Here is a 27111-nt window from a genome sequence, read left to right on the forward strand (position 1 = left end):
TTCTTCATTGATTTCGTTAACTGAAAATCATAATTGCATTCTTTAATTAGTACTGTGACATTGATAAAAATAAAAGTCCTTTTCTTTTCGAAAGCCTCAAAATAATCAATATATATTTCGATTTTAAAATGTCAACAGGAGAGGTCAATCAATTAATTTTATAACAGTACTAAATTTGATCTTTGTCATTAAATAAAAACTATAGTGAAAAAAAAATTTCTTAAGCATCGACTGAGGAATGCCAATGTACAAAGCATTCAAGTCCAGCCATTCCATTCAATTTTTTAAAAAATAAATTGTTATATCATGGATAATGCATTTTCAAAACCATGGGAAAAAATTGTTACAACTCAAGAGACTGCAAAAATTTTTAACCACTTACATGCTATTTTTTCAATACTCTTATTCTTCCTTAGATGAAACGTCTTGTTTTCTATTGAAATTGTGTATACGTTATTTCTAAATTCATTCCTTTTGCAAAAAAAAATCTTTCATCAGAAACAGAAAAATAACGATAACATCCTGATAACCATATCCAATATGTTTTGAACGGATGGAGTAGCTTTTACTTAAAGAGTATTTTAAAAAGTAACATTTTTTATGATCATTAACATATCTGAGTATATACCTTTTTAGCCATCACAGAGGCATCAATCACCTTGAAGGCGAACCAACTGGTTCCTGGGGAAAAGTATGCCCTGAGTGTGAACGTTACCTCCAATGAGAAGGACCCCACGCTTGCTGTTTGGGACATCACTGTCAACTATCCTCCATATAATGGGACGTGCTATTCCATGCCTAAAACAGGTTAAGAATGTATTTATATTAAAAAACGGTTACAGTTAAAACTTATAACACTTTGATACATATGATGTATTTTGTCAACTCTTCCAAAACTATTATAAATACTGAAATGCGTTTTTAGAAGGGTTCCTATATCAAATTAATAACAAATCAACAACACAAACTTCAATGTTCAGTTAATCATTCTTTCTTTTTTTTTTTTTTTTTTTTTTTTTTTTTTTTTTTTTACAAATGAATAGATAATAAAGTTTTGATATACTAGTACAGAAGCTAAAGTAAATCTTATGATAATCTATATTTTCTGAAAAAAGAATCCCGCTCTTTTTGAAAATGTCCTATAATCCCTATATGAAATTGTCGTAAATTTATCAATTTCAACACGAAATTCATTAAAAAAAAGAATGACCACGTATTTTCTAAAAACTTTTTTTTTGGTGTTTCCAATCAGACAATTCTGAGTTTAGGCTTCGAGGTGGTGCTGAGTTGGTCGTATATTAAAATACTAGTATTTTTCATCGATGAATGTGCGATTTTTATAATAAACAGCCATAGCCCTCTACTAATTTCTTGAAATTCATGCCACACCAGAATTGAAAAAAAAACAGACTTAAAGGAGACTCCCCGTTGTTCACATAATGAAACTTATTTACAATGGACTTTTTTCATGAATATACAGTAAGTAAACTTCAGGAAGCAAACTTCAAGAATATTGCTATCACTATAAGTCATACAACATGCTATTTTATTCGGAGTTCAAGGACCACATAGCTGGTCTTAGCTTGTAGGAGAAAAAAAAACTCTTAATCCTTTGGTTACTGAAACTTGTTTCATATTAATTAAGATAGAAATGAATTAAAGAAATTTCCATATGATTTTCCTTCAGGAAATGAAATTTTCTGTACTGCATCTTTTTTTTTGAAGATACTCTCATCCTATAAAGAGTTCATTTTAAAAACAAAAACACACAAACTGAAGATGGCTTTCCAAGTACATTACTAATTTTTCAAAATCAAAGATTTAAAATAAAGCTTAGCAAAATTGATTAGGCCCATAAATTTTCCAAAAATCCAAAGCATGAAACCAGCTATTAAACAAAATTGATTAGGCCCAGATTCCCATGAGTACCGGATGTACTTCATTGTCTGTAGTGCGTAGGAGTCTGGCATCATAAAGTAAAAAAGTATATATGACAATCAATAAGCATGGAGTTTCAATAATGCATAAAATGAAATGAACTTTGGCTATATAATTTTAATTCAGTTTCATGTAACCTGCAATTCACTTCTCCATAAGAATGGACTTTTTGTTTAATGTTTGAGCATTATTTGGAATCTATGGTGAATTAAGCAGGGATGGGGTGTTGTTTACTTTGTTTAAGTAGTTTATGTTTATCTAAACAAAAAATGGAGACAAACATTTGATAAGTAATGGGATAAAAATAAACTTTTTTGATCAATATTCTCCAAAATATCAATAAATATCTTTCATCTTTGAAAAAGTGAATACAGAGAAATAGTAATTGTTTTGATTATTTTGAATACTGTCTAAATATCTCTATAAATACTGGTATACTCGTATAAGCAGGAGCTAAAATGATGGCCTTGGATTGACACCCTAAATGCACTTTCCAAAATCAAAAAAAAGTTTTTATTGCAGAAAAAAGACAACCTGTCAAATTATTGCCTTAGATAAATAATGATAGAAATGTCATGATGCATCAAATAGACATTCATTTTTTTTTCAGTTTCAGTCAAGTATAATTATATTATTTCAGAGTTGGTTACCAATAAAAAGAAATTTACATTAGAAAAAAGTTTAGACGATTTCATTTCACTGAAAAGAGATAATTTTGATAAATCAAAATGAATTGAATTTATTATTTAGAAAAACACAAAGTCTTTTGAGAACCTTTAGTATAATAAAATCCTTTTTGTTAAACTGCGTCTTCTCGATCCACCACAGGCAATGCATCCACGAGCTCCTTTTCGGTCAATTGTGAGGAATGGCGAGACGAAGGCATCTATCCTGAACGGAGTGAAACGCGCGACCCTACCTTAAACGAGCCATTAGTTTACGAGTACGTGGCATATATCCCGGAAACAGACGGATCAAGCAAATACTACAGTGGAGCCGTCCCATTGTTTAGAGGAAGTGAGTATCATTCAATTCTTGTCGAATACGTAGCGTCTCAAAAAAACTTAAATACTAAACTGATATTTTAAAAGATGTTATAGTGTCGTGTTCCTTTACTGCAATTTTCTTTGTTTTTCGTGTTGTTGATTTTTTTAGAATCAAATATACAGTTACGAAAATAATATCACCAGAAAATTATACCCCATGCCTTGTACATCCTTTCAACCAATGAAATAATTGAAAGTTTTCACGTCATGTATTTCTACCAATTACAAAAGAGAGAAGTGTTCGAAAAACTGTAAATTACTTTAAGGTAGGATTCTTCTCATATTCCTTGTACATGTATTTAAAAATAAATAAAATTTTCACAGAATCAAGAAGACAATATCACAAAGTGATGGTATCAGTGAAATTAAATTTGATCGTTTTATATTAGAAACAAGATCAGGTCAAGGTCTTTACCTTTTGCATGGACATTAAGAATAAAAAAAAAATAATGTTGCCGATCATGTGATCCCTACTTGTATTTCAAAAGATTGAATGTTTCTTTTTTTTTGCATTAGAATATTATACCATAGATGGCCTATTAGTTCTTATGACCAAATTGACATATATAATTTAACTAAAATGGATATTGGCTAATCCGAATTTTCTCTACTTTTTAATTTTTTAAAGGATATATATTTATTATTTTTTAAAGGATATATAATTATTATTATATGCTTCCGGTATTCACACATGGTAAGGTTGTCAAATAAAGATATACAAAATGATACAAAAAAAAAAGTTTTGATCGTTTACTAAGAGAGAAAAAAAATAATTTCTACAGATTTTGGTTAACATCGGCACTTAGATTGGAAGCTTTTAAAGCTTATATAGTTTTAGTTAGTTGGAAAAAAACTTTAGTCCCTTATTTTTAATTTAACTTACATTTGAAAATTTCATCAAGTCTTTGATTGTGTAAAAATTATAACTTAATTCATAGTTCTATAATAATTTTGAGAGGCAGAAAAGTAGATATTTTCATACGCCATATTCCGCCAAAATATAGTCCCTGTTAGTTTTCAAAAGCAGTTTGCCATTTATATTTAAAACTGTACAATTGTGACGAGGAAAGAAAAATATGGTCTTTTAAATCCCTAATTACATCTAAATATATAAAGCATATGCAAATATACTAGTCTAATTGAATATTTCATCTAGCCAGAAACCCGAGAAGAATCCTACCTTAACTCTGAATACCGTCTGCCAAAGAAGACAATATTCCTTCAAACCTTTTCTCCTTTTTACAATTGAGATTACGGATTTTAATAAAGTAATTATAGATTTGAAGAAAAAAAATTGCATACTGGAAATTTTTATTAAAAAAAGAGCAGCAGAGCCATTTCACTTTGCTATGACTTGCAAAGTAATCCAAGAGGAGGCAATAAAATACAAAATAAGATTAAACTTATGAAAAAGATATCACCTTAAATAACTTTATAATTTAATAGTTTCGTTGTCAGATCAAATCTGAATGTGAAAGAACTTTGGAAATACATATATTTTTTTCATTGATTCAAAATGGATCTTTATAGCCCTTAGTCTTTCATATCTCCGCAGAAAATAAAATTAAAATCTAAAGTTGTGAAATGACGTCTGCATTTTATCATGTAACAGGTGAGAGCACGGCTACAGAACTGCCTTTGCCAGTGGGCAGTGAGACACTAAACTACAAAATAGAAATTGAAGTTCGAATTTATGATAGATATGGTGATTTTGCCGTCTACCATCATCCCAATACAGAAGTCACGGTTCGAAATTTCTAGAAAATATAGCTCTATTCTTATTGTTCAATCCTTTAAATTCAGTCAAATAATTCAGAACTTGTTACTCTCAAACTGATACAAGACGTCATGTATTTTAATGAATATTCATAAAAAACATGAATATTCAGGTAGTGCCAGACTCCAGCTTGGTTCCAGCTGATCTTCAGGACACTGGGTCCCTTGATTCACTGTTTGGTGTATTTGACCGGAACTACACAATAACAGAGGCTGGCGGAAACAGTATGGCGGTGGTGAGGCTTGTCCAATCAACGGCCTCAATATACTTGTCTGCTCACTTGGAGGTAAACATAATATTAATTTTGTTAATGTTCAGATTGAAATGGATATATTGTTATATTATTCGCGAATTTCATTGAGATTTTATTCGCTAAAAAAATGGTATACAAAAATAAGCAGTGACAAGCCGACTAGAATAGGTGTGTCTTTTAGTATACATGTAGTTTTATCGACAAAAGCTTAGTATTTTGTAGAAAATCGAAGTTTGAAAACATAAATAAATTTACATACAACTACCATCTTCAAAATCTATATTGTTATGAAATTTAAAGTATTGTTTTAAAAGCATTTCAAACCAAATTGAAGAACTTTGAAGATACTATTGACAAACATGTACTTCTCGGTTTTAAAGCCGAATGGAACTGTCACGAGTACAAGTGACCTATTTTCTGGAGTGGTGGGGCAATCTCAGGTAGTTGAGGACGTACCAATCGAACCAGCCCAGGAAAAATTGATGCAGGTACATTGCCAAAATGAAGATTTTTTTTTATATATTTCCTTTTGTAAATTCGAGGGGTGTTAGAAAAGTTCGCGAACAAGTTCTATTGTGAGCGCGCTATTTCCATAAAACCCGTCAAACTTTCCGGATAAAATCTTAAACCTATTTTCCAATAAATATCCAAAAATTTGGTGCTGTCCAGTGATCATTTAAAAATATACAGCTTTTTTATTTTGATAAAACTTGCTTCACGGAGCATGCTACATTTTGGCACGTTTACATCTCATAGACTCTTTATTGAAATTAAAAATTGCACAATTTTAGCGAAAAGAGATTTATGATATTTTACCTGTCGCTAAAGGTTTTATGAAACGTCACTGGGAGAAATTTTGAATAAAATTGGAGGGTATATGAAAGTTTTATAGCCATTTATAAATGATCAACGCGTAAAAACACAGCCAAAATTCGGAACGTCATCAAGCGTCATGGAGCATAGCACTACGTAAAAATTATGTGTGCAGGCAGGATAATGTCTAAAATGAGATTAAAATGTTCAAATGCTGCCAGTACGTTCCTACATATACAAAGGACAAAGTTTTCAAATGGTTGTAGCTTTATACGAGGGGCGTTCAATAAATAATGTCATTAGCTCGATGACATACAACATGGTAGTCATATTACATACTCTCACTATTAAATCTTTAATGAATTGATAACAGTTTGTGTGACCACATTTCATCGTATTATTTCATCGTGGGAAGCTGGAAAACAAGGGCTATTCGAGACACTGCATTAAAAATGAATGGTCAAGAATCAGTAAACTAGACTAAAATTAAAGGCTTCATGAAATCAGCTGTAAAACTTGTTAATATCCAAAAAATATATTAACTGATATATGTGAAATATACAGCAACAAATGCCTGTTTTATAGACAGGTGAACAAGTAGATTTCAATAAACAAAAATTATATAACGGGCATCAAAAATGGGCACCGTCCTTGGCAACAATGACTTACAACAACCGATGTAAATTTGCGAAATTTCAACAAATTATCACTGATTATGTTTTATTGACTTTAAGACACATAGCAAAATTGATAAAAATCATTTTGGGGATAGTTCGTGCTGTTTTAAAGAAACATTTTATAGTAAAAAAGTTTAATACTCAAATGTCACCCTATATTTTGAAAAATGAGTAAAAACTACAGGGTGTAGGAATATCCAGACAATTATTAAAAAAAATCAAAAATTTTACTTATCCACGTTTGTATGAAATTCTAACAGATAATAAAACTTGAATCCATTTTGCTTTAAGCCCACAAAACAAATTTACAATAAGATGCACTTGACAAAACTACAAAGGCCTAAGAAGAGCAAAGAATTGCATGAGAATAAAACCGTTTTATATGCTATTTTCTGAAATATTAGCAGTCTTGTTGCTCAAATTCATATTCTGGGAGAAAGTTCAATTCATGGAGGAGTCTAGAAAACAATTATTTTTGCAAAACATTGAAAGGTTTATGAGAGAAAGGAAACAGAATGATGAATTCACTACATTAAGTGTCTTCATGACGGCGTCCAAACCTACAGGCCATGAAGAGTAAAGGAGTTTTGGGGATAAACAGGAAATTAATGTTTTGTCACACCAACAAAATTTGTCAGATCTTTCAATCTTTGACTTGTTTCATTTCCCAAACTTAGAAAAACATCTATCAGAAAGAAAAAAACAAGTACAACAAATCATAGGATTTGTCGTATTCCAGTATACGATGGGTCATACTCAAAAATGTGTTCGAAAAACAATAATTATTAGAAATTGAATGAAAATGCTACGGATATGTGTTTTAATTGAAAGATAATATTTTAGTTGAATCATTAAGACAAAGTCATAGAAAGCGTTTTTTGTTTCTTTCCGAGCCCCAATGACATTATTTATTGAACGCCCCTCGTAAGAGTGGAAGGATTAACATTTTTAATGAATAACTCCATCGATACTTCAATAACCCTTATCGCACGGACGTTGTGCCTATATAGTTTTTCATAGTTTCCATTCCTGCTCGATTAACTGCATAGACTTTTTTTTAAAGATCTCAATAATATCTGAATCAGAACAATCCGAATCAGTACAAAAGACATTATAGTAGAAAAGTAACATGTCTTGATATAGATATTTAATTTTTAAGTGGAAATAAGATAGAAATGAAAGATTTATAGAACTGGACAAAGCTTAACGGGAAAAAAATCTGGTTGTCACGTCGCCAATTGTCAAGTGATTGCTCCGTGAATCCCATGTCCTCATAGTAAAAATCGTTGTAAATTTTCAAGATTTAAGTAAATGGACCTGATTTTTAACGTAATAAAATTTACTTTTGTTATTTTTATATTTCTGCGTAAATTACATCAAAGATTTGCACATTTAACTTGGAAACTAAAATTATTGATTCAAAGAAACAACAAAGAAACATTTTATCAAATGTTATGCAGACTAAATAATAAAAGTACAGCATTTATTATGAATTTCAGAGAACAAGGCAATTTACAGAAATTCTTTTGAACGCCACATCGCAAACTCCAGCAACCAGTGACAGTCCAATGAGTGCAGCAAATGCCCGCCAAGTGGCGCGAAGTCTTGCTTCCTGTGTTTCAAATCCAATGATTGTAGATGATGTTTCTGTGGTAAACTATACATTGCAAACTTATCTTTTAAAATAGATAGATGAGCTAGCACTCATAAAATACAGAATCAGAAACCTGACCTATTGGTTTATTCTACTGGATCGATTAATTAAAATGAAGACAGCTACGCACAGTGGGTCTCAAAATAAAGACACTCAAGTGCCTCTCACTTTGACAGTGGAATCACTGATTTATTTGTTATAGTTCATGTTGTTTAAATGTTTAGATGAAAATACAATTATTTCAAGTGATTGGTAGATCGATGTTGCATTAGTTTGTAAAAAGGTTTCAGTGACATGTACTGTTTTGTAGCAATTGTATCTTAATTCTGGTGTCTTTCTGGCAACTTGGAAAATAATTTCCGAGCTTGCTGTGAAGGTAGGCGTCGTTCTCCTTAAAACCATTCGCAATTTCCTTTAAGAAGGATTAGGGTTCATGTTGTATTGAGTCATCAGTACATTAAATAGTCTTACTTTTTCATATTACAAAGCTTCTTTAAATATTTTCTAAATGAATGAAAAATTTCGATAAAACCCAAGTTCATATAAGTCATTTTATTGTCCAAGTTCAATGAACATTAATACTTGAACAAAAATATTAAATGGATATAGCGGATTGCGGTTTCAGGAATATAAGATGCTTTGGATATTCGCTATTACCAATGTATCGCCGAATGATTTTCAAAAGATTCTGGTTAAAGAATACTATCCTGAAATAATTTTTTAAAGCAGATAAGTATTAAAAAAAGGTGGATAGTATGTAATTTACTGGAGTTCTCATAGTTATTTTCCCCTTCTTGTATAACATGCTTTACAATGCAGTAAATTTGAAGTTTTAGTTAGAAGCAAATTGATAAAATAACGGGGCAAGGATAAAAATGCTACATAGCAGAAATAAGTACTCTGATAATACTTGATATTAAAACTCGGAATTTTAAATTACAGGAGACTGCAGCCGAAGGAACTAGAGTCTTGATGGACAATATTCGTCAAGTGTCTTTTAACAATCCGTTTCCAGTAGAGGAAATACAAAACATACAAGATACTGCCTCTGGTAAAGAGAGATATGAAATTAATTTGAATGATTCATCAAAATTTAAAAAAAAAATTATCAAATGTCAATGCAATGTAGTTTATCTGTGTGTTATCTATATCATTGTTTGTTATCAATAAAAGAAGAAAAAAATTCTGAATATTAAAAAAATCATATCCACTTATGAAATAGTGGCTTTTAACAGATCTTTTATGTATCAATTAGTCTTTTCTTGCGGATCAAAAGTAATTAGCTATATAGCTTTTGTATATGTATCTACATGTACAACCTTTCCTTTACAACAATATTTTCATCAAATATTTTCGAAATAATTGTACATATTCACAAACAAACTGTACGCATTTCAAACATCTACCAAGTTACTTTTTTTCATTTTCAGCAACGCTTGCAGACAAGTGCAGTTTTTGAAAATTAAAATCTTTAATATCGCAAAGATGGGCCAAATTATATCTACTCCTCCTTAAACGATTTTCATCAATCAGTCTTCTTTTTATTTTTTTTTAGGTGTACTTGAGGCATTGAGCAACCTTGTAGATATCATGGTTCCCAATGAGATATCAGATCCGGAAAAAGAGCCAACACTGACAGATGTCTTGTCGGATATCAGTGATGCTGAGTATTATAATGACGGAAACACGAATCTGGCAAACATGACGGCAGAGGAAAAGAATTCACTCGCGGAGTCAGTTTTGAATCTAAAGAAAAAACACAGAGAACAGCAGCAAAAGAAATCACCAACGGTATAAAAAAAGTCAGATTTTAGATGACGTACAACAACAGATTTGGGAAATTGAATGGAAATGATAATGCTGATTAACAATATTTTGTTAAGCATGATTCAAAGAACTTAAATTGTTTCAATTTTACCCTGTTTTGTTTTGATTGCTAAAGGCAAGAAATGCTGGAGCAAAGATGTCATCAGCCATCCAAAATTCACTCAAAGCGAAATCCAGAATTGTTCAGGTAGGGACGGGTACAGACACGATTACCACGGATCAACTACAGATGTCAGTACAGAAGGATAAGCGAGAAGATTTGATAAGTAAAACACTTCAGAGACGTGATACTGGATTGGAACTCGATAGTGAGGTACTCAACAACTCACAGGCAAAGGCTGTAGAAGTATGGGTAAGTCAAACATAATCGAAAGTGAACAATCATCTCACCTTTTAAAATCAAAGTAAAGTTAATGTAAATACATATGCATGTATATTTCAAATCTATGTTTTATGAGGAGAATGAGTTGATTGAACTAACCACTGTTAAAAGCAATTTATTTTCTTATTTTTTTCAATCACATGACTTAGATACACTGTCTCCATCTTTATCTATTTTTGAACATTGGTTTTATTATTCATATATACATATCGATATTATCAAAACTTTAATTTATTTACTATAAAAAGGTCTTACTGAGAAATTAGCAATTTTTCAATATTGCAAATTCCCTTGAAAAAAATTATGTTAACCCTTTATAGTTAGAATGAAAATGTACGTATACCATCGCCACTCCATTGAAATATAATTAAATGAATATAAATAATGGTCATTTACAGAAATTATATGGAAATTATTAAATAGATATAATAAATCTTAGGTTTGTTTTATATTGACAGATGACAGAATATAGGAAAAACCCTTACTTCTTTGCTTCTGGTTCCGACAAAATAAGATCATCATTGGTTTCCATCCAAACAAGAGATGAAACTGAACAAGAAATAGACATTCCAAAGAATATTAAATTCCAAAACAATGGAACGGTGTATGCAAAGTCATTCTTTTTTACAAACATATCTGAAGGCGAGGATCCTATGTTTTACTTCATCACAAACCTCGACGGACCGGATGCAGCAATAGTGTATGTCAAACCCGATGCATATGATCAATCGGGTCTTGGTGATCAGATTTTATATACTGCTTTTGGACGCATGGATGAGCATCCAGAAAGTAATCTTTACGATTATAAAACAGATATCAAAGGTTCAAATTGGGAGGAACCCTTTGGTTTCAAAATCTTTCTTCCTGATAAAATATTTCGAAAAGGGAAATTATACATTGGATTGAAACCTAAAAAAGGTATTTAAATATATTTTAATTTTTTTATGCATATATGTAATTTTTAGTTTTAACTTGTATCAAACAACGGTGGATATTTAAAATTTGAATACTTTTTTGTGCTAAACATTCCCACATTTCAATGTATATTTACATTTACATGTATATTACTCAAATGTACATTAAACATTAAACTAAGAAGGGAATTAACAGAATATTTTGGGGAATAATATTTATATTTTATTTATAAAGTAGTTTTAAAACAGTATATGTGAAACGTTCTAACAATAAATTGATAATATTATATTTTATTCATAAAGTATTTTAAAACAATATATGTAAAACATTCTAACAATGAAGTTAGATATTACTGATATTATCTTTCTCATATGTACCTAAAGATTATATGTCTTGTTCTGTAGTAATTGACGAGTCTCAAAATACCCGGAGAAGAAAGCGGGCTGCAGTTAACACTACGTCGCCCTCTTTTAACCCTACAGAGGCTAATTTCAGCATAGCCTTAGCAACATCAGGATGTAGAACATATGACGAGGCAACGAGTCTCTGGGTGGATAACGGTTGTAAAGTAATGTGTATTTTTTTGGCTTGTTAATACAATATCTTAAATTGAATAAATGTTTAATCATTATATGATTGAATAATTTCCATCTCTCTGATTGGCTTAGATCCAACTATGTTAGAAAAATACTACGTTGTACTGACCTGCACGTGACGTCCCAGGTGAATACAAGGATTTATTTCCTCTACATTGATCTAAAAATAGATAGGGAAATTCCAAATTCATGCAAATTGTTTTGGAAAGATATTTAAACGAATAACTATGACTTTTTTTCATGTGAACAAAACATAAGCGAATATAAGTATATTTTTGGGTGAGGGTGGTTAGAGGGGATGCAGGGACCCTCCTCCAACACTTTTACTGAACAACAATTTTTAGACGGGGATACGTGACCCCGTCTATTATTTTACTGTCAGAGCCCTCAAAACGGAAGCCGTGGTGATAACATATGAATTAAATCTACGCTATATTTAATTTTTAACTGTCAGTTTTTCCTGATAATACTCCTTTCTTTCAAAATCTATCCTAAAAAAAGACTGACTCTATATTTTTTTTTAATAGAATTGATAAAAACATTTCAAATTGATACGAGTATTAAGGTTTATTTACATTTTAATTCTGCTTCTCTCTTATACATGTATTTGGCTAGGACTTAATTAAATGCACACAAGAAATGAGCTCTATCGTTTTATCAGTGAATCATATAATAAAACAATTATTGCTATTTTTCGGTCAATACAATGATTTATCCATCTTCGTAGTACAATATTGTACTCCTCAGATGGCTAAATCATTGTTTTCACCTCAAAAACAGCAATAATTGTATAGTATCTGAGTTTGGAGGAAATCTCAAATAAATATTTGATATATGAATTTAAAAAATAATAATAAAGCATGATTTTAAAATGCCATTCATTGCAAGATCAGCCTACACCATTTTAGCTTGAATTGACTCATTTATACTTTGTATATTTTACCATTTATGATAGAATTGATTAATTCTAATATATATTTTCCTGTAAAACAAAATTAGGTTCTGGATATTTCTACCTTTAATGAGACCATATGTCGATGCTCGGATCCCCCAGGAACTATGTTTGCAACAACGTTTTATGTTCCCCCAAACAAGATCGACTTCCATGCAGTTTGGGGGAAATTCGACCCAGAGAATGCTGCTGTCTATGGCACTATCGCTGCTTTGCTTGTGATATATTTTATAGCGTTACTGTACCTGAGACGAAAGGATAAACAGGATGTTACCAAGGTAGAGATTTCCTAGAGATTAACTAGATTTGTAATCAATAGAAAGAAAGACTCCTTCAAAATGCCTTCCAGTGCAACTGTTTAGTATTTTTAAAATATGAATTAAAAGTATGTGGTAATTTATCATTTCTAAAAATTTAAATGATTTCTGAAAAAGTATTTACTTTTAGCACTGATAAAATCTGTTGTAAAAAATAGAACACGTGAATAAAAATCCACCAAATATGACCTCTGTATTTTTGTTAAGAAAGAAAAACTAAGAAACACTTATAGTCATTAAAATTTTTTTTCTGACAGTGGGGAACACGATTCTTGGTGGACAGCGAGAATTCAGACGCATACTTTTACTTAATCACTGTTCAAACAGGACTCCGACGTGACGGCGGTACAAAGTCCAACGTTAACTTCATTATAGGGGGAGAGGATGGGGATTCTGGGGTCCGAATCCTCAGTGATGGCTACACTCAAGTAAGTTTACGAAATTTGTCAAGTTCTTTGCTTATAATTGACAAAGCAATCAGAATTTCTTTTGAGTTATAAAATTTCTCCGTCCTCAAGTGTTACTAAACATTATTATTACCTTACAGGGATTTCAAACTGGAAGCTTAAGAACGTTCTTAATGGGTACGAAATTTTGTTTGGGTGATCTGACGTATTTTCGGGTTTGGCATGATAATTCTGGGATTGGAAACGAGAAATCTTGGTATTTAGATAAGATACTCGTAGACGATCTGCAGAATGGAAAAAGGCAAGTTATCTGTTTCAACATTTTTAATTTTTAAAAGTTTTGATTAAATCAATCGTTGAAAATATAATATTTCTCCTTTTGACCTATTTTATATAGATATGTGTTTTTGTGTGACAAATGGTTGGCAGTCGAGCAGGATGACGGGATGGTGGAACGAATTCTCCCGCTGACTTCAAATCAAACCCTTACTTCCTACGATCAGCTGATATCTGAGCATGCTCGATTTAACGCCACAGAAAACCATTTATGGCTGTCAATGATTATACGTCCTCAGCGAAGCAACTTTACCCGAGTTCAGAGACTAACATGTGCTTTTGCCTTACTTTTTCTCACCATGATAACAAGTTGCATGTTCTTCAAAACTGATGATGAAGTTCGGCCTAATCAAGTATCGATTGGAATAATTAAGTTTTCTTTAACAACATTTTATATTTCTTTTATAAGTATTCTCATCGCCACAGTGCCAATTTTCATAGTCACTTTTATATTCAAAAAGTCAAGAGCCAAAGATACTGTTACAAATTTGAAAAAAGAGGAAGACAAGAAAGAAAAATCCCCGGATGATGAATACTATAACGAAGAGGAGGATACTGTCAACTTTTTCAAGGATGAAAAATTACCGTTGCCTCATGGCATGGTTTATGTTGGTTGGACTATTCTCATTCTTGCAATTCTGACATCTGCCTTTTTCGTTATCCTGTACAGTATGGAATTTGGAAAAACGAAATCGGAAGAATGGCTTTCAACGTTTGTCTTCGCTTTCTTCGAATCGCTGTTTGTCTTGGATCCAATAAACGTACTAAAGAACATCACTTTCATTTCATTAAGTTAAATTTCATCCACATTAGATTTGAATTTAATTTGTTACTGCCAATTCATTTATAATTCAATTTAAAATTTAATTTAATAAATGATAAAACCCGGCAATTAATACTTTCTCTACCGAGTACCTCTTTTTTAGGTGATTGTTATGGCCATTCTGGTGGCCATTTTGTTCAGGAAACCAGTTGATGGGAAATGCCCAAATGTTGATTTGGACGTTATCAAAACAGCTGCAGAGCAAAAACAGCAGAATTCTTCTAGAATTTATTTAAGTGAGTATTCCTAAAATCAACCTGGAGATATTAATTTAGTTAGTCTCCCTCTTTATAAACTTATATAACTTCTATAAACTTTTTGATGGAAAAAGATTTTAGGACATTTATACATGTGCATTACCTGTGACAAAACATTTCAGAGTATACAATGCCATTTTAAATTATCTCTTTACCTTCAGAGAGAAGACTTACCTATTTTTCAAAAGTATAAATTTTGGTACAGTAATAACTTGTGAATGAATATTTGCAAATGCGTAGTACGCATAAAACCATTTTCAATTAAATTTTGTGACCTTTTACCTCATGACATTGATGTGGAAGTTTGAACTCCATTAAAAATTCTTATACTTTTTAATACATAGTTAAAAATACTTAGATCAAGAAAAGAAAGGACATTTTTGATTTATAGGTGCAAATTGCTATGAGAAGTCTCTATCAAATATACTTCGATTTTAACTTGTTGACCTTGACCATAGTTTTTTTTTCTCTCAGACACGAAATGTGTACCTTTTGAATGAGGGAAGTCTGTTTTTGCAACATGTTTTGTAAAGTAAACCTAAGTTAAAAACCCTATTTTAAAACAATCATTTTAGCATTCCGAAATGAAGTACTATGTAGCAATGGTCCACCCGATGAAACGCTGCTAGACTCGCAGCGGAAGTTACGTCAGAATGAAGTGGCAGCTCAGGCAGTTTTTAGGAGGCTCGTGGTTTACGCCGTCTTTGTGTTTATCGTCTTCAGCATCGGATACATAAACAGAGATGCTCGATCATACAACCTTAGAAGGAGTATAGACAGTCAGATTTACCACACGACCAAAGGAACGTACGGATTTGAAAGTGTAAGTGGAAACAATATGAATAACCTCGGTAAAACATCATTAGTCGTCGAGAAACAAATATATGTATAACTAAAATATCTTGCAAAAGATTTTTACATTTTTAGCCTTGAAAAGTACAAAAAATGAAACAGTTATAGAGAAAATGATTTTTCCTGAATCTACCGTAGGTACACGCATGTGTATCAATGCAAGTTATTAACATACAATGGGTGAAATTGTGTCTTGTAATGATAGTACAACCTATTACACTATGTATTATAATTGAAGGTAATATAAGACATAGAATACAGCCTAAGTATGAAAACACACTTCTCTAAATGCTTGGATATATGCATATGTTTTTGGGGATAATTTTTTTTAACGTTTAAATTGATGTTTGCGTTTCCTAAATGTATATTTGAAATTAAAAAAATAAAACCAACATATTTTGTATATAACATCATGCATAACTGTAAAATAAATTTAGAAGGATTCTGTGAGTAAATATGCATAGATTTTGAATTCGGAGATAATTTTTTGAATATTTTCAGTTAATTACCTGCTGATTTTATGAATTTGAAGATCGTACTAACCATAAAAAATCATTTAAGCTATAAACCAGAAAAGGACCTCTTTCTTAAATAAAATATTAAGCACAAAATTTTTTTAAAAATGTTTACATATTAAATAGATAACATTGAAACTTTTTATAATTATTATTTCCAAAATTTATGAAGAAGAAATTATATATGAATTTATATATCTTTTGGTATCATAATAGATAACAAGCGCCAGAACGTTTATAGAATGGTTGCGTCACACGCTGCTACCTCGTTTGTTCCCTACTTCGGACATTCGTGGTCAATCAATTTCGGTCCTGGACAAGCAGTTCTTCTCAGACTTCAGTCAAGTACGAGTTGGACCAGCCCTTTTACGACAAAACAGAATGAAAGAATGTAAGTACACATATAATTAAAAAAAATTAAGATGATCTAAACAATGTAAAAACAATACTAATTCAAGAGGTTGTATCTGATGCCTAGGAGGAGTAAGCATTACCTGTTGAACGGTCATAACCACTATGAATTGTAACGAGTGTAGGGGAGGGGAATAGGCCCTTTCACAATAACTGCGGTACTGCTTATTTGCTGGGCAAAATGATTGATATATATATTTGGTGAAATATGACGTAAAAATAATTGTGTAATATACACGTACATCATTTAATTATCTATCAATAAAAACTTCACCATACCTTTATCAATTTGCCCTGCGAAAGAGTAGTATTGCAGTTACCATGAAGGGGCTATTTAATATCATGATCGGGGGTGGGGGATGGACGGAAAGTTAATATCATGTGATTTTTTTTCATTATCAAGAATAAAGCTACAGAAATCTTTTAATTTGATTACAGCAAGTTGCAATTTTGTGGTGGATTCACACCATCGATGCGTCAATGAATACGATATTCAAAATGAAGATGTTGACAATTATTGCTTGGGTTGGAAACTTACAAACGGTTCTTGTGGTAGCTCTTTAACAGACAGAGCCTGGAAATACACATCATCGGGCGAAGTATGGGGGATGCCATTTGAAGGATTAAGAAACACATACGGTGGAGGGGGGTATATGATCCAGTTTGAAAAAGACATTGTTGCATCTCATGACATCATAAACGAACTGGAGCAAAATCTTTGGATTGATAGACGGACTCGATCAGTGTTTTTGGAATTCACGTTGTATAATCCAAATGTGAATCTTTTCTTCAATGGAATTTATTTGGTTGAGTTTCCCGAATCAGCTGGTGTTGTCACATGGGTCAATCTTCAGGTATTCAGACCATTCCAAGCGTTGGGCGCTATCGGGACTTACGCTTTATTGTGTTATTTCATTTACGTTATCTTCTTGTTAATTTCAACTGGTCGAATGATGTTTCAAATATGGAAAAAGCGATGTAATTTTTTCAAAGATACATGGAACATTGTTGATCTCGTGTCGACGTTTCTAGGGGTGATAGCAATCGCCTTCTGGGCCGTGCGCTATGTCTACGCAAATAAAGCGTTGGATAAATACTACGACAACAAACTTGATTTTATTCAGTTTCAACATATTGCATTCTGGGATAATGCTTTCGTTGTCGTTATTGGAATTTTAATCTTCATTGCCACGATTAGGATTCTTCAAATTTTAGGATACAATCGAAGAATGACACAACTGATTGCTGTAATTTCCGGTGCATCTAAAGACTTGTCAGGTTTCGCCATCGTGTTTGGCATCATTTATTTTGCTTATGTGGTGGCTGGGTATCTTCTTTTCGGGAAAATTTCTTCCTCCTACAGATCGTTATTTGTTTCTTTTGGAAGCCTTCTAAATTCTATAATTGGTAAAAACCATCTGGATATTTTGCGCGGTGCGGGGGTGGCACTCGGAGAAGTGTACTATTTTACTTACATACTAATCGTTATTCTGGTACTTATCTCTATGTTTGCTGTTATTCTTAACATAAGTATAACAGTAGTGAAACAAGAGATACAAGATGGAGAAAGTATCTACGGTCTTACGAACGTCGTCAGCGATTCCGTCAAAAACATCGTTGGAATGTTTATGAACATTGGGGGCAAAAAGAAATCCACTGCCTCCGAGGGCATTGAACCAGGTACAGTATCTTTTTCTTTAAATATATGTATTTAATTTCCGATATTGATTACATACTGGTATAAAAGTTTTGAATTTTGAAAAGTGAGATTAAGTATGACTGAACTGTACACGGGTTAAGCCTCTTTGTTCAGATTTATATTTTATGTTTTTAGTGCGCAAGTATGAACTCTTGCAATCAAGAAAGCCAGATTTCGACCCGCCAAATATCGTCAATCTTCTGCAAGACATATTTTTACAATACGGGAAGGATGGATTCGTAAGATTTTTAATTTATTATTTTTTATGTGCTCTTAAATACTAAAACTGATGATGAACAATTCGGTTCATGTGAACCTGAAGCACATTAATATTTTGCAGCTCTGTTCTGCAGCATGTTAAATAATAAAGAGGGTGTGTGTGTGTATAGAGCATTTATTACAAATGCCAAATGAGATTACAGATTTAACAATTTCAGAATGCAGCAGAAGGTGGGGCCCAAAAACATCCCACACCTTATACAAAAGAAAACTAGTACATACCAGTACATATATTTTCTACAAAATTAACAATAAGTACCTTATACAAAAGAAACTAGTACATCTATTTTCTACAATAACAACAGTTATGCAATAACAATAGGCACCTTATATAAAAGAAACTAGTACATGTATTTTCTACAATAACAATAATTATGGAGGATTGAAGGGGTGGTGGTGGGTAAAATTTGTAAACCACCTTTTGGAGCCCAATGTTATTTTGATAATGATAAGGCTAATAGCCGTTACTAGAGGACGCTTAAGTATAAAACCCGGAAAAACCCTTCGGGACCCATGAATTCAAAAAAATTATTGATTAATAAAAATATACAATTTATTACGTACCGTATAAGTAGAATTTTTAGCGAGGATTTAATTTTGGCATTATTAGCGAGACTGCCGAGATCGCTAAAATTGAATATCGCTAAAAATTAGTTGCGTTTTATTTGTAATAGCTTCTTTAATGTGTATTTTAAAATCGCTAAATTAACTTCTCGCTAAAAATAAATTACCTGATTTTAAGGACAAATCGCTAAATTTGCGTCTCGCTAAAATTTCCACTTATACGGTATTTAGATCACATAAATTCCTTTATATACATAAATACACATAACCTGTTTGATATTTTAGAAATAATCTGTAATGCTAAATAAATTAGCAATTCTATCCAACTACATGTTTTGAGTTAAATTTTACTACATCAACAAAAAAAAACAAAAAAAATAAATAAATAAAAAAAATAAAAAAATTAATCATTACTATTAAAACTTGTGTAATTTTTTCATATGTTCTTTGTTGAAGAACACCATGGAGAAAATTCCGGAACCGTATGAGCGTCCTGTAACACAGACAGAACTGACGATACAACTTGATGAGAATAATGATGAAAACAACGACGATCACAACGAAGATATTTCAAAGAATCCCATGGAGGATGAAGATCTGACAATCGATGACCGGTACACCAAGAAAGTGCAAGAATTTTCTGGATATCTGTGATTAAAATGTTTGAATGAATTAAAACAAACGTTATTAGCAGTATTATGTGTATATTGCCAGAAAGATAAATTTATTAGAAATTGTTTAGGATTAAATCACCTTTTTTATTAATCAAAGGTTTATGTCTATTTACATTTATTTGCAATTGCCATGGTGATGAACTTGTAGATGGTGTTTTTCAATAAATTCTTTTTGAAAGAAAACGAATCGGCAAATGTAAATGTCGAGAATAAATCAGTAGCGAAATTTTAACAATTCTGACTTTTCAAACTCAAATGAGCATTTTTAGATGTTCAATGTAAAAGTTTTTAAAAGGAGGGGATATATTGTGAATTTGTGGCGATATGTAATATCAATAAAAAAAATATTTTTGTCTATATTTTTGTGATCGATACGCATGTAACAAATTAATTTTTAAAAATATATGTCTCCCATTCAACATGGAAAGTTGGCCCCAAAAAAAGATAATTCATATGCGTTGTTTATTTTCTGGTCACATCTGTGCAAGCTTGTGTTTCAAGAATATAATACAAATGAAAAAAATGCGTAAATTTGACCCCTTTGCTATGAAAAAAAGTAAACATACTTGCTGAAAAAGATGAATCAATTTGAATTACATTGGTACAAAACTCTATCGATATAAACTTGTATTATGCTATTTTAACGTGAAGGAAAATGATATCATCATTTCAATAAAATTTACTTGTGTTTTGAGTGCTTAAGGAAATACACAACGTAGTTAGAAATTAATCGCCTTTTCCCGGGAGTTGAAGAGTCTCAATACTTTGATAAATTGTGTGCTATATTTTATGTCCATATATCTTCTAAAACAACTTTTTGATGTACAAAAGATCTAGTATAGGCATAGTAATTTTTGAATATTTTTCTTCAAATTGTAAAAGATTTCTCATCAATTATAATATCTTTTCAAAACACCTGGTAACACATGCTGAAGTTCTAATGACACTTTTTATCTTAAAATAATATCTTGGGAAAATTATCGGTAAGGTACCTTGCATATGTCCTTAATCATGTTTTCCCTGTAAGGAAACACGAAAATCATTTGATAAAACCTAATGATTTAAATTTTTTCTGGGCCCTTTTTTTAAAGAATGAAAACTATTATTCAGTGCATTTAACTGGTAATTATATTGAAATAAACACATTTATACGATAGGTATTAACTAAAAGTCCTTAATTTCAAAATAAAATTTTAACAAATATTTCTCATACGGTGTAATGGCAAATAAAAAAAATAAATAAAAAGTGCAGTTCGTAAATATTATACGTGAAGGATATGGAGATAACGAACAGTATTCAATATAAAAGTCCATAAAACAATACAAAATAGGAGCAGAGCAAACATGGACCTCCAAAGCATCAGAGGTGGGATCGGGTGCCATGGACCATTATTAATTGACAATACGATAGTATTAGTAAAATAAAATAACGAAAAGAAAACTAGGCCTTATGTGTTAATTAATGGTAGATTTAAAAGTGTTTGTTAGATTTTTAGTGCCATCGGCAGGAAAAATAATGCTTAGTGTCATTAAAAACTAAATTCTGTGGGCTTGTCCACTTGTTTAGTGTTTATAACATCGTCTTTCGACCTCTCCTTCAAAACAAGTAAAACATTCTTTATCCATTTGCCGAAATTTTTGCGTTAAAGCACCCATGAATAAAAGGAAATCCAATTCGTTGAAAAGAAGAGTCGCTTTATCATTAAAGGGTGATGATGAAAGAAAACAAGAAATGGGTGGGATGAATAAAAAATATTTCTTCTTTTTTCAAGATTTGATTAAATAAATCAAATTTCGGAGGTAAGATTTTCCCATATATTGATTTGTTTTTTCATAGCTTCAATAATAGGAAATTTACTCTAAATACTAAATTTTGATTAAATTTTAAATCAATTTTAATGCTTCCAATTCCTAACTAAGGCATCATCTAATGATCACCAAAAATTTGAACATCATTTATTTTAACAAACGAGATACAGAATATATTGATTTGTTTTTTACATATAGCTTCTTATTTATAACAAAATGAAAGGAAATTTAGAAACTGTCTAATTGTATTTAAATACTTCTTTATTGAAAATTCACAAACTGGATATGATTTAAAACGTTTGAAACTATAGGCATGTTACATGTATTGATCATCAGCATTCTTTTTTTTATTAATATTAATTTATTTTTTATGGTTAAATTCAGAATCAAAATAATCGAGTCATTTTCATATTCAGGAATCCGCCAGATAACCGTTTTACTAATTTATGGCCTTTTTGACATCTCTTAATAAAAAGCAATAAAAAAGAATACGTATAATTAGATTTTAATGCAACTACTAATCTTTTAGCATAAACGTTCCATTGAAATAATTTAAAACTCATCATTGTTATTGACATTTGCGTAAACAAATTTACGTTTTATGAGTATTAGAAATGACATTAATATATATTTAAACTTAGTTTATTTTATTAGATAGAAATACACACGTACTTTGGTTAATATTTTGTATTATATTAAATAAATCAACCATTCCTCATACGTCTTGAACATTTCCCTAGTTTCTAAGGCTGCGACCAAACTAATAAAAATAGACATTTAGGCACACAGTGTACTTCTGAAGACACAATTTGATGGCTTTATACACTAAAGACTCCCCTGAAAAAGTGCACATATTTTTTTTACATCACTCATAAATTAGGAAATAAAAAATTCTTTGAAAAAATATTTAGGTTGATTATGTTTTCTCTACAATTAACTTAGACTTTTATGAATATTTAAATGTCCGTTGCATTGATATCAATTTTAAGTAAGTATTTGTCATGTAATATCTAATGATATTTTTGACTAAAAATATTCAAAATGAAAATGGTAGCTATTATTAAAAAATACATAAGTTATGAGAAAGTCAACATAGATTTCAAAGTCCTATTTTCCCCCTTGTGAGAAATCATGAGTGATCGAACCTTTTATGACAAACAACGTTTACATAATTGTAAATCATTTAATTCCCCAAACACGATAGACAAGTAAAGGTCTCTGTACCCACAGAAAATTAAAGCACCCCATTCGGTATTTCATCATTGTTCCGCCAAATAGATTTAAATCAGCTATTTAAACTTTTCAAATTTCTTTTATAATCTTTAAATAGGGACTCATGGAGGGAGAAGGGCTTGAATGATGTTTTAGAAACAACCGCTTCTCCCAACTGTTCAGGAAATCAAATAGGTGTTCATTAATGGTTCAATGTTTGGTTGATATTGGAGAAAAACTCTTGGGCTGAAATTGCGCAAAAGAAATGAACAAGCAATGTTAAATGACCATTTTATAAAATGATAATTAACGCATCTTTGCTGAGAATTGAAAGTGAAATGGGATAGATAACACGTATCAGAGAGAGGAAAAAATTCAAAATAATTCCATTTTAAATCGATTTCTTAAAAAGAAAATGTGAGGAATTAAAACCAAAGTGTAGAAGATTTAAGTTGATTATAAGATGGCGTATTGCGGTACGGCAACAACGTGGTCAAAGGTCGGTCTAGTGGTTCAGTTTATCGGACTAGCCTTGTTTTTGTCGGGATTCGGTACAATAGGATGGATGGCTACCATAACTATCCAGAACAACCAGGATATTATCGTCGGTCTCTTCAGGATGATAGATTGTTCAACAGGTAGCTGTACCACACAGGATCTCTCATCTGCTTACGAAAACAGTAAGTATTATTTCAAAAATCCAATATTTGACTCAAAATCCAAATCATAATGGTAAAAAATACTTTTTACATGGATCTTGAAATGTTTCGGAACCTTTAAAAGTAAATGTTGTGTATGCTAACGATCTAAATTTCGAGCCTTTTCCTTCGAAAGGAACTTGGGTTTATTGTGATTTTACATAATTCTTGCTTCTGTCACAAATTTGATCACACTTTCTTTTACTAAGGTGATACACTAAGTACTGATGGACAAGAAATGTGTCAAAATATATGTTTAAAAATGTTTCCTCAATCAGAGAAAATTTAAATGTTTACTAGCACGCATATCTGTAATTTCTTGCACAAGAAATTATTTTTTAACAAATTATCATATATTTATTCAAAACTGTGCAACAACCAGCAAAAACAATTTTTAGAGTACCGACTCAATATACCTTTTGTCTTTAATAATAAATTAATGTAAATGGCGAACAGCGATCAATCTCAAGAAATCCACAAACTATACAAATTTGTGAAAAAGGCAAAAATACAGACTGGGATCCGGTGCCTAGGATTAGTATAAACATCCCCTGTTGACCGTTCAGTATTATCTTTAGAGTGTCTATGTATTTCATAAGAAACTACTCTTCATTCCGTTCTGTACTCTACTGAATCTATGAATTAGTCATCTTCTCATGCTAAAAAAATGGACTTATTCTTTCCAGGTGGGCGAGATGGAACCCTTGCCCTTATGATTATCGTTTTGATAGTAGCAGTAATAGCCACAGTCCTGTACAGTATTTATGTTGCGGCTGAGGGGGCCCGATACAGGACAATGATTATTACCATCATGTGCTTCACTTTTTTTGCAGGTAAGTGTATACTGAGATTTGAAAAAAATATAACCAAGAAATACTCACTCTGTAAATTTGTAAAATATAAATTAATTTTATATATTCATTTTATCTAATTTTTGCTTTCAGCCCTTTTCATTCTGATAGGTGTGATAATTTATGCCACCTCATTACCTACTGATTTCTATGCTTCCTACTCCCTTGGACTCGTTACAATAGCATCATTCCTATTTATTTGTGCTGGTTGTATGTTAATACCTGATATTAAAAACAAAGTGTATAGACGTCGTAGTCACAGACGTGTGGTCAGAACTCCTTCTACCCCAAGTTTACCGGAAATAGAATCCCCTCCACCACGCTACACCTCTAGGGCCGAAACCCCCGTATACTACACACCCCGCCGTCCTAAGGGCGTCTGGATATATAAAGAATATGATGACCATTCTGCGCCCACACGTGTACACCGGTCCACACCAAGGGAACCACGGGAAATAAAACGCTCATACTCTCCTCCAAGGGAGGTAGTCCGTGTTCATCATGTTCGGGTGCCCTCGGTTTCTCAAGCTTCGTATGCGACACCCAGACGTTATGGTACTCCTCCGTCTGTTCAACGTTATGATTACAAAGCCAGATAGAGCAGCGATAAACATTTGTTGAAATTTGACCTTGTGGTTCTGGAGGAGAGGAAGGAATTAGAAAACGTTCACGACGACAACGCTAACAACGATAGACAACGGACTTTAGATCTGAAAAGCTCATCTAAGCCTTTGGATTGTGAAAACTAGGACCAATCATTACATTTCAACCAACGAAACCTGGAAACCATTCCATTTCATATTTAAGGATGTCCATATTAATGTCAAGAACAATATATCCTAAACTATCATTTACTTTATCAAGTCTCAAAAGGAAACTTAAAATTAAATGCTTTCTTGCAACAATTTACATTTCATGCTTCGTAAGATGATAGCAGATACATTGGAATCTGAATCGGTTTTGTAAATACAACAAAAATTATCAGAATTCAAATTGTATATACATCGCTTTAAATACCATGCTCATTAGCAAGAAATTAAATTGGAACCGATCTGTGATAATTTGCAATGATACCAAATACTATTTACACGACGGATTGAAAATACTTAAGTACCACTCATGTATACAAAAGAGGTCATTTTCAAATTACTTATATCTCCCGAAATTCATCACTTTTCAATTACAAATTGCATGATTAATGTAATTTATGCGATTATTTACATTTCCCTGCAACACACATTTATAACTGAGAATTTAATTTTATCTCCCCTAAATTTGATGATGATCTTTGAGAAAAACTGCATGAGTGTGTACGAGGGTTGTCCCATAAAATCGTGGACAAGTTGTCTAGTTTGAAAAATAATCATCACCGCGTTCTGAAATTTTCACCACTTTTAAGTAGATAAATTATAAATATACATAGCAATTTTCAAATAGATATATGCATAAGTAAACAAATTGTGATAATTTATGTTATGTACTGTATCGCCCTACGGCGCACGGATGATAACGTCAAAGTGTCTAAAACAGCGTCACGTTTCATCTTTGCTAAACTTAAAGTTGGATAAGCCCCACTTAAATTTAGAACTTTTATTGATTTACATATGTGAGTATCTATAACCAGTTAAGAAACCAATGTGGCACACTCATGCGATCTTCTGAATATTTATTAGCAAGTTACAGACAGTATTCTCACCATCATTCAACTAAAAGAGAATCTCACATCGACGGTCGACAGTGACAGCGTCCTTTGCTATTACAAATGGCAGTCTGTCCATATGTTTTGTAATATCTGGGGACTCGACCGCGAAGACTTCACTAAGAAAACTTTCATTTCATTTATATACCAAAGATCTGGTGATATTTTTCATATTTTCTTTTTTCTGTATTCATTTAAAGTCTCTTAAGGCGTCATTACAACATCCTAATCTATCTGAACTGCTCTCCGGTGCACCGTAACGTCATAAAAAGTCGCCATTTTTCGTGTATTGTGTTTATTACTTTCCCATTTCAAATGCTCGGGAAACTGCCAAAAATTAACCAAATGCCTTGAATTTTTTAAAAAGACGACAAAATTGACTAAGGAATGGAATAAGGATAATTTTCATCCTAATCTTATGTATTGAAAACTTTTATTACGAATTATATTTTATGTCTTCACTAATATAACTTTGCTATTTTTACCGTGCGCCGTAGGACGTACCTTGTGCACATTCAAGCAGAATAAAATCTTTATTTTTGAATATATATTATCAAAAACATTATGATTCACTTAAATATGATGAATAAACATTTACTGAAAATTTCAGCTTAGTGCGCCCATTACTTTTCGAGAAAAACGCTTTGTCCACGATTTTATGGGACAACCCTCGTACATGTCAAGTTGTGAATTCACTGATATTTTTGTGAACAACTGTTGATTTTCATGACTAACTTAAGTTAAAGGGCATTTATGTTTTCAATCTCATTTGCAATATCAAAATATGCATTTCTTCCACAATCAAATATTTATATGTACACAAGTCGTTCTTGCACATAGTTAAGCATAATCTTAAACGGACAGATCGTCATTCCATG

General features: G+C 31.7%; 2 protein-coding genes across 2 annotated transcripts in view; both read left to right on the forward strand.

Annotated features, from left to right (window-relative positions):
- Window positions 1-20530, forward strand: part of LOC134273545 (uncharacterized) — a 29678-nt gene extending 9148 nt beyond the window's left edge. Inside the window, exons 10-30 of the mRNA XM_062755738.1 lie at window positions 637-807; window positions 2767-2955; window positions 4597-4730; window positions 4874-5047; window positions 5395-5502; window positions 8004-8156; window positions 9101-9209; window positions 9714-9949; window positions 10101-10337; window positions 10826-11285; window positions 11687-11850; window positions 12878-13108; window positions 13405-13575; window positions 13695-13855; window positions 13952-14651; window positions 14817-14949; window positions 15546-15793; window positions 16554-16728; window positions 17187-18428; window positions 18583-18686; window positions 19747-20530. Coding sequence (XP_062611722.1) covers window positions 637-807; window positions 2767-2955; window positions 4597-4730; window positions 4874-5047; window positions 5395-5502; window positions 8004-8156; window positions 9101-9209; window positions 9714-9949; window positions 10101-10337; window positions 10826-11285; window positions 11687-11850; window positions 12878-13108; window positions 13405-13575; window positions 13695-13855; window positions 13952-14651; window positions 14817-14949; window positions 15546-15793; window positions 16554-16728; window positions 17187-18428; window positions 18583-18686; window positions 19747-19944 — 5498 coding nt within the window. The 3' untranslated portion in view covers window positions 19945-20530. The remainder of the gene's footprint in view (window positions 1-636; window positions 808-2766; window positions 2956-4596; window positions 4731-4873; window positions 5048-5394; window positions 5503-8003; window positions 8157-9100; window positions 9210-9713; window positions 9950-10100; window positions 10338-10825; window positions 11286-11686; window positions 11851-12877; window positions 13109-13404; window positions 13576-13694; window positions 13856-13951; window positions 14652-14816; window positions 14950-15545; window positions 15794-16553; window positions 16729-17186; window positions 18429-18582; window positions 18687-19746) is intronic.
- A 2676-nt stretch (window positions 20531-23206) lies between these two features.
- LOC134273539 (uncharacterized) lies at window positions 23207-25762 on the forward strand. Its single transcript, XM_062755735.1, has 3 exons — window positions 23207-23665; window positions 24370-24516; window positions 24628-25762. The coding sequence occupies exons 1-3, from the start codon at window positions 23449-23451 to the stop codon at window positions 25131-25133; spliced, it is 870 nt and encodes a 289-aa protein (XP_062611719.1). The 5' UTR covers window positions 23207-23448; the 3' UTR covers window positions 25134-25762.
- The last annotated feature ends 1349 nt before the right edge of the window (window positions 25763-27111 follow it).

This window comes from Saccostrea cucullata, unplaced genomic scaffold, assembly GCF_032062105.1.
Source record: "Saccostrea cucullata isolate Sc308-1 unplaced genomic scaffold, CSIRO_AGI_Scuc_v1 ctg560, whole genome shotgun sequence".
NCBI lineage: Eukaryota > Metazoa > Mollusca > Bivalvia > Ostreida > Ostreidae > Saccostrea > Saccostrea cuccullata.